This window comes from Sapajus apella, unplaced genomic scaffold, assembly GCF_009761245.1.
Source record: "Sapajus apella isolate SASKATOON/1434 unplaced genomic scaffold, GSC_monkey_1.0 scaffold43, whole genome shotgun sequence".
In the NCBI taxonomy this organism is placed as follows: Eukaryota; Metazoa; Chordata; class Mammalia; order Primates; family Cebidae; genus Sapajus; species Sapajus apella.
Window position 1 is genome coordinate 522,919 of NW_022436983.1, and position 8,257 is coordinate 531,175.

Sequence of the window (8,257 nt, forward strand, 5' to 3'; positions counted from 1 at the left end):
CTCCTTGGTCTATGTGACTATTTCCTGTCATTACAAAACCACTGCTTCCTGGTGCTTGTGGAGGAGACGTCACATCCATTCCCACTTCTGACACTGACCCCAGCTCCCTGCCACTCAGAGGAAAGGCCCCAGCCCTTCACCATAGCCCCGGGGCCTGCTACTGTAGAGCCTCTCATTTGGCTCTAGTGGGGCTGCTCTCTGGAGTCAGGGGCCAGGGCCAGTCCCCTGCCCAGTTGTATGCTGCTCTTCTCAAAAGTGGGGGGTCCTTGGGGGCCTGCTGGGGTCACTCCCCCTTGCATTCCTCAGATTGGCCCCTTCTCCAGGCTAATGTCAATTTCACGCTGGGTCTCACAAGGACAGGTCCCACATCCACAGAGATAGTGGCAGCCTGGGGCTGGTGAATCCCAGAGGGGATTTGACCAAGTTCATGATTTTATAAAAGTGGAAGTGATGGCCGGGCGTGGTGGCTTATGCCTGTAATCCCAGCACTTTGGGAGGCCGAGGTGGGCGGATCATGAGTTCAGGAGATTGAGACCATCCTGGCCAATATGGTAAAACCCCGTCTCTACAAAAATACAAAAAATTAGCTGGGCGTGGTGGCACACGGCTGTAGTGCCAGCTACTCAGAGGCTGAGGCAGGGGAATTGCTTGAACCTGGGAGGCAGAGGCTGCTGTGAGCCGATATCACGCCACTGCACTCCAGCCTGGTGACAGAGCAAGACTCCGTCTCAAAAAAATAAAAAAAAAAAAGTGGAAGTGAGATAGTATCTACATGAGTTACGGAGACAAAGCGATTGTAGTGGGTCCCCAAATGATACATCTCCTCACAACCTCAGGATGGGCCTTCTTGGAAGAAAGGTCTTAGCAGGTATAATTAAGCAAAAGGTCCTGAGATGAGATCGCCCTGGATTCTCCAGGTGTGTCGTGAATCCTATGACAAGTGTCCTTGTAAGAGACAGAAGAGGAAAGACACACAGAGGAGGAGGCCTTGTGACCACAGAGATAGACCGGAGTGATACAGCCACAAGCCAAGCAACGTCACGGAACAGCTGCTGCTCCCAGAAGCTGGGAGAGGTGGGAACGAATCCTCCCCTGAAGACTTCGGAGGGACCTTGGCCCTGTTGACACTTTGGTTTCAGAACTGTGGCCTCTAGAACTGGGGGCGAGCAGATGTTGGTTGTTCGGAGCCCACCAGAAAGCAACACCCGTTCTCTATAGCACAAAGCTCTGCCGGGTGCCGCATGCAACCCAAGGTGATGTTTCTGTGCCTGCCAGCGGCTCCCCGGGCTCCTGACACGGACTCGGACAATCCACAATCATGTGTGCCCCTGCCCCGGCAGCAGGGTCTGGCCCTCGAGGCCTCCTTCGTGGTATGGCCGAAGCGAGAGGCAGGCGTGGGGCTCAAGGGTATACAGCAGACCCAGAAGAGTCCGCGAGAAAGTCACATGGGAACCGTGAGGCCGGCGCCTTGCGGTTTGTCACACACCTGCCCAGTGTCACCCAGAACCCAGAGCCAGCAGGGGCCACGCCTCCCCCCAACAGCCTTGCTCTGTTTCTCTACCGAGGGGCAAGCATGTGGAGGCGGTGAGCTGATCTGACGCGCAGTGTCTGAGGGCGAGCATAACAACCCTGCTCTGACAACCCTGGCCCCACTCGGCCAGCACAGCCCTCGCCTCCCTGGAAACAACCCGGCAGGTGTGACAATCCTCTGGAAAACAACACATGAGTGTGACAGCATCCAACAGCCCCTGGATGCGACAGCGTCCCATAGGCCCTGGAGGACGCTGGCACAGAAACAGGCCAGACTCCATGGCTGCTATTTCAGTTTGGCCCAAATTCTTCTATACACAAAACAAGATGTCATCTAAGAAAACAACAAGGGTCTCTCTGTTCCTGGTAAGGAGCCCAAGGTTTCACCCAGGAGGCCCGGGCCAAAGCTGAGACTAGGTGGGGGCCTGGGGGGCCCACTGCCAGGCCCTGGGTGTGGCTCAGGACAGTGGGAATCAGGCGAGCCCCACCCAGCCTGCCCCGCACCCTCACCGCATGAAGGAAGCCAATCCAAGCGAATGTCCTGCCAGAAATTCTGGCTTCTGAAAGTGAAGGTCCCCTCCTGTTTCAGAAGAAATGTAGCCTTGCGGAAAGCCTGTCAAAGAGCTCCTCGTGTGAGTTGCCCCAGAAGCCTTCTAGACTGCTAAGCTAATTCCTGGAAAAAGCATTCGCTTCGGACTATGGTTCCTGATTTTCCTTCAAAATTAATCATCCCTATGGACGCAGGACCCTAGCGCACCTCCTAACACTCTCCCTTAAAAGTTATTTCCGGCTGTACAAGTGGTTGAGGGTGGGGACTTTGTTTTGTTTTGTTTTTGAGACACAGCCTCGCTCTGTTGGCCAGGCTGGAGTGCAGTGGTGCGATCTTGGCTCATTGCAGCCTCTACCTCCCAGGTTCCAGTGATTCTCATGCTTCATCTTCCCAAGTAGCTGGGTTTACAGGAGCCTGCCACCAGGCCTGACTAATTTTTGTGTTTTTAGTAGAGACGGGGTTTCACCATGTTGGCCAGGCTGGTCTCGAACTCCTGGACTCAAGTGATCCACCCACTTCGGCCTCCCAAAGTGCTGGGATTACAGGTGCGAGCCACTGCATCCGGCAAGGTGGGGACTTTGTGGGGAGGGTTCCCCCTTGAATGGCTTCCTCATTTCTAACAAAGCTCTTGCCTTTTCATTCTTTGGGTGCTTCGCTGAGCTTTGTGCAGAGAACACCTGATGACTGGGCTGACATTTAGCAAACAGAGTGACCATCTTGGAAAGTCTATTCCTTTCCTGATGGTTCTCTAAGGACGCTCAGGGACAACTGAGCATGGCAAGTCCTGTGGAATGCACGCACATTTCCCACTATGTACTTTGCAGCTCTATTTCACAAGGTAGCCCTAATAGTGACTTACCCAGGCAGGAGTCCTAGAAACAATGGCATGGAAAACCATGCCACAGATTCTCCTGCAGGGTCACGCACCGCCGCGCACCGCACGCAGGGCTGTGGGGGACAAGCTGAAACACCTATTTGGACCTGCTTGTTTTGGGCAGATTCTAAAATGACATTGTGGTCTATGTTTGAGGGAAACATCTATCAGTCAAGAAAAGATTCTGAGATCGGGTGTTGTGGCTTATGCCTGTAATCCCAGCACTTTAGGAAGCCAAGGAGGGTGGATCACATGAGGCCGGGAGTTCAAGAGCAGCCTAGCCAACATGGTGATACCCTGTCTCTATTAAAAATACGAAAAATTAGCTGGGTGCAGTGGCACATGCCTGTAATCCCAGCTACTCGGGAGGCTGAGGCAGGAAAATCGCTTGAACCTGGGAGGCGGAGGTTGCAGTGAGCTGAGATCGCACCACTGCATTCCAGCCTGGGTGACAAAGTGAAACGGTTTAAAAAGAAAAAAAAAAAAGATTCTGAGTGAGCCACTGTCTCTACAAAAAATGCAAAATACAAAAACTAGCTGGTTGTGGTGGTGCATGCCTGTAGTCTCAGCTACCTGGGAGGCTGAGGTGGGAGGACTGCTTGAGCATGAGAGTTCAAGGCTGCAGTGAGCAGAGATTACACCACTGCACTCCAGCCTGGGGGACAGAGTGAGACCATGTCACGGAAAAAAAAAAAAAAGGGGGCTTCTGCAAAGTGGAGGGGCGCAATGGCACAGACCATCCTTCTCCTCACCCCAGAGCACCCAAAATCCAACACGTGCCAGCCCACCTGCTCTCCGACATGCCAGGGAGGGAGCCAACCCGCCACCGTTCCAATCTCGGGTGCTTCTGCCCAGTCCTGGGCCGCCCATTGCCAGGCGTGTTCTGAGGTAGCAGCTGCCGGAGGGAGCACCAGGGCTGAGCTGCCCCTGCTTGGGCTCTGGTGGGCAGGAGCCGTGGCGAGGAGAGCCAAACTTACACTTCTTTCACTCGGTCGCCTCTCAGGACAAGGGGCTGGTCTCAGCTGACAGCTCCTCCCACGAGCTGCTTTAATGAGGAGTGCTTTAATGAGGAGGCGTCCTCAGAGTCAGCACCAGGCCCTGATGACGCTGACACCGCCCTCGGCCTTCGAGGCAGGGCTGCGGCAGGGGCTGCATGGTGCGCGACCTCATCTCGGGAGCCGTGACACTGACAGAAATCACCATGTGTCGGGGGCACCTCACTTTACTTCCACAGAGAGTGGTAATGTGAGACAAGCGTGGTGACCCCTGCTCATACAAACTGCAGAGGCCTGGCCTCCTGAGCTGGCACACGCACCCCAGGGACAGCAGGCACCATTTCCAGGCGGGGCCAGGTGGCTGGGATTGGATTTTTGTCATGGGGAAAAACCACCACTGCCCTGGGTGGCATGGGCAGGGCTGGCCCAGGAGGGGCTCCTGCGGCCTTTTCTGTACTGATCCTGCCACTGCCTATCGTGAATCATTAATTCCTCTCCCAAAATGAAATGCGCTGCTGCGAGGTTTGGTGTCCAGGGCCATGGCAGCTGTAGGCACAGGACCTTCCCAGAGCTCCGTCTGTGGAGCGTTTTCAGAGATGAGTTTAGGCAAGTCTTTAGGAGGATAATGGCCCCATCATATCTGAGTCATGGATTTTACCAGATTGAAACATCATGTCAATAAACAGCAAGGACAAGGCAAGAAACCTCAGGTTCCCGTTCCCTGGGGCAGATGGGCACACACCGAGGCCCACGTCACCCTGGGTGTGAACAGAAGACTAACTGACTCAGGGACCTGAGCGGCCGAAGGGCACTGCCTCCCTCCTCTTTGCCAGAAGAGTGGTTACCTTTTCTGATCTTGTCGTGAAAATTAATGGCGTCCACGGAAGCTGTGACGATGTTGGTCTTGCAGTGGCGTGCAGCCACAATCCCGGCAACCTCGTCCATGAGCTTCATGGTCACGCCTGCGGAGAAAGGGGCATTCAGCAGATGAGACATGGAGGCAGGGGGAGACCATTTCACATCCTGGAAACAAGTCACAAGTCAAGCTCTCCTCTCCCACTAGCCTCCAGCAAGGGCCGAGGCTGGCAGGGGTGCAGGGTGCTGGACCGCACGCGCTGTGCTTACACGCCACGTGGGGCTTCCTCAGGAGCTTTTGAAAAAAACGACCATGGCTGATATGCCAAGCCACTAACAAAACAGCCCTTTCCCTGTCCTCTATAGATATCCCATATTGCTGGAAGGGTTTGTTAAAATATCAGCTGGGACGGCTGTGATCCTAAAGTCACAGAAAAAGTGCTGGCGAGAATGTGGGGAAACCGGAACCCTCCTCCACTGCCAGCGGGACTGAAAGATGGTGCAGGTGCTTTGGAAACAGTTTGAAGGTTCATAAGAGGCTAAACACAGAGGGATATTATGACCTAGCAACTCCAATCCCAGGAATATGCCCAAAAGAAACACATGTTCAACAGAAACTTGTATAGAGATTTCACAGCAGCATGTACACATCACAGCCAAAAAGTGGAAGCAACTCAGAGGTCCATCAATGACGAATGGAGAAACAAAATGTGGCCCTTCCATACAATGGAACCATACACGCTGCACTAGGCATGAACCTTGAAAACGCTACGCAAAGCAAAAGAAGCCAGACACTAGAGACCACGCTCTGTATGCTGCCATTTATAGGAAAAGCCCAGAATAGGCAAATCCCCGCAGAGAGGGTAGTTTAGTGGTTCCTGGGGATAAGGGTTTAGGGGGAAATGGGAGTTAGTGCGAATGGGTACAGGGTCTCTTTAGGAGAAATGATAATGTTCTAAAATGGACGGCAGTAATAGTTGCACAACTCTGAATATACAAAAAAACCAACAACTTGAACACTTTATTTTTGAAACAGGGGCTCACTTTGTCACCCAGGTTAGAAATTTTTGTATTTTTTGTAGATGGGGTCTTGCTATGTTGCCCAGGCTGGCCTTGAACTCCTGGGCTGAAGTGATCTATCCACCTCACCTCCCAAAGTGCTGTGACTACAGGCATGCCACCACGCCAGGGCCAGTACACTTTAAATAGGTGAACTGTGTGCTATGTGAATCATCCTTACTACAGCTGTTATATAAAACAAACAGAGACTCACGGAAAGAATCCTGTAAGGCCAAGGCAAGCCTCAGGCTGCAGATGTCTGCTTTTGCTTAATCTCTCTTATTTGACAGACTACCACTGTGCACATGCTGGTCCTCCACCCCCCGTACAACACATATATCACAATTATTTCATTTTTTAACTTTTAAATTTATTTTTTATTTTTTTGTAGAGAAAGGGTCTCACTATATTGCCCAAGCTGATCTCAAACTCCTGAACTCAAGTGATCTTCCTGCTGCAGCCTCCCAAAGTGCTGGGATTACAGGGGTAAAGTAAGCCACTGCTCCTGGCTCTTATTTCACTTAACAACTTAAATCATATCCTTTGTTAGGCTGAACTACATGAAATTGCCAATAGTCAACCACATTTGACTTATAAAAGCAGCAAAGCGATATTAACCAACTTAACAGCTACCAGAAATCTTAGAAAGTTATGTGCATTCACTCTAGGACACAGAATGATTTCTTTTTGAGACACTCCAAGGCTGGAGTGCAGTGGCATGATCTCAGCTTACTGCAACCCCCACCTCCCAGGTTCAACCAATTCTCCTGCCTCTGCCTCCCTAGTAACTGGGATTACAGATGTGTGCCACCACACTCAGGTAATTTTTGTGGTTTTAGTAGAGACGGAGTTTCGATATGTTGTCCAGGGCTGGTCTCGAATTCCTGACGTCAGGTGATCTGCCTACCTCAGCCCTCCAAAGTGCTGGGATTACAGGTGTGAGCCACTGCACCCAGCCAAGGATACAGAATGTTCTAATAAATCCAGAGAGAGGCAGGAAACCAGGCTCCATCCCACAAGTGAAAACCAGGCTTGTACAGAGTCACATTTAAGGTAGGAATCAAATGCCCATAGCATCCAGCAGGTAAAGCTGGAAAGAGCAGAAATAGTGGAGGCCCCAATCAGAGGCCAGCCAGGGCCCCCTGCTGCTTGGCTCCTGCCTAGTGCCCCCCACGGGGACCCCATTCTTCAAGAAACACATCCACCTAACGAGAGGCACACATCTTGTGTGCATCTGGACTCTACCAACTGGGCAAAAAGATCAGCAACTGCGGAGATGTGAATACTGATTGGGTATTTGATGATATTAAGGACTTATATATATAAGTGTATTTGGGAGAATGTGATAGAGCTATTGTGGGGGTTCAAGGTAGAAAGTTATATTTTAGATACACTATCTGGGCTTGGCTTCAAAATACTGCAGCGGGAAAGAGGTGAGGCAGGAACAAGCAGGTGCTGCCCATTGCTGGTGCTGGGAGAACACGCCGGGGCTTGGGATGCTCTATACTCTGCTTTTGTGTATATCTGCCCATTCCCAAAATATAAAAAGCTAAAACACAGACATGGGTGTTATTGATTAAAGCATTATGCTTTTATTACCATGACTTTTCTCACGGGACCTGAAAGACGATCTTGCTAAATGAGGTAGGACAGGAGAGGGGAGGAGGGGCCAGGTTCACATTCACTGCACTTCCGCCTGTCCTTTCAAAGACCTGGCGCATCTGTTCGGCTCAACCTGTGCTGGGGACATCAGCATCCCGTCTTTCTTTTTTATTTTCCTTTTAAGATGAAATCTCTGTCACCCATGCTGGAGTGCAGTGGTGCGATCTCGGCTCACTGCAACCTCCACCTCCCGGGTTCAAGCGATTCTCCTGCCTCACCCTCCTGAGTAGCTGGGATTATAGGTGCCTGTCACCATGCCTAGCTAATTTTTGTATTTTTAGTGGAGATGGGTTTTTACCATGTTGGCCAGGCTGCTCTCGAACTCCTGATCCCAAGTGATGCAACCATCTTGGCCTCCCAAAGTGCTGAGATTACAGGCGTGAGCCACTGTGCCCAGCTGCATCCCCGTTTTTCAATCAGCATCCCCATTTTCAAATGAACAATGGAGGCCCTAAGTCACATAGAGGTCTGATTCTAAAGAAAGAGCGCGGGTGAAACGCTGGGAAAGTAGCCGTTTGGCAGAAGAAAGAATCCTAGGCACCAGATTCTCTCCCCCAGGCAAATAAGATGCTGCTCTGGGTGCCAGGCAGGGGAGGGCACCTCCAGGCTTCAGGCAGCTTGACTCTCACAGTTCTGCAAGGTGATTTTACGTTATTATTAGAAACAGGTGCAGCCTGGCTAAGCCACCACCAGGCTCTCCTGGTCTCTCCCCCATGGCAAGGGGCCTCCATA

General features: G+C 51.8%; 1 protein-coding gene across 5 annotated transcripts in view; it reads right to left on the reverse strand.

Annotated features, from left to right (window-relative positions):
• Positions 1–8,257, reverse strand: part of ACOT7 (acyl-CoA thioesterase 7) — a 124,450-nt gene that overhangs the window by 26,676 nt on the left and 89,517 nt on the right. For all 5 annotated transcript variants that reach the window (XM_032301096.1, XM_032301094.1, XM_032301095.1 and 2 more), the window contains exon 7: positions 4,795–4,911. In XM_032301096.1, coding sequence (XP_032156987.1) covers positions 4,795–4,911 — 117 coding nt within the window. The remainder of the gene's footprint in view (positions 1–4,794; positions 4,912–8,257) is intronic.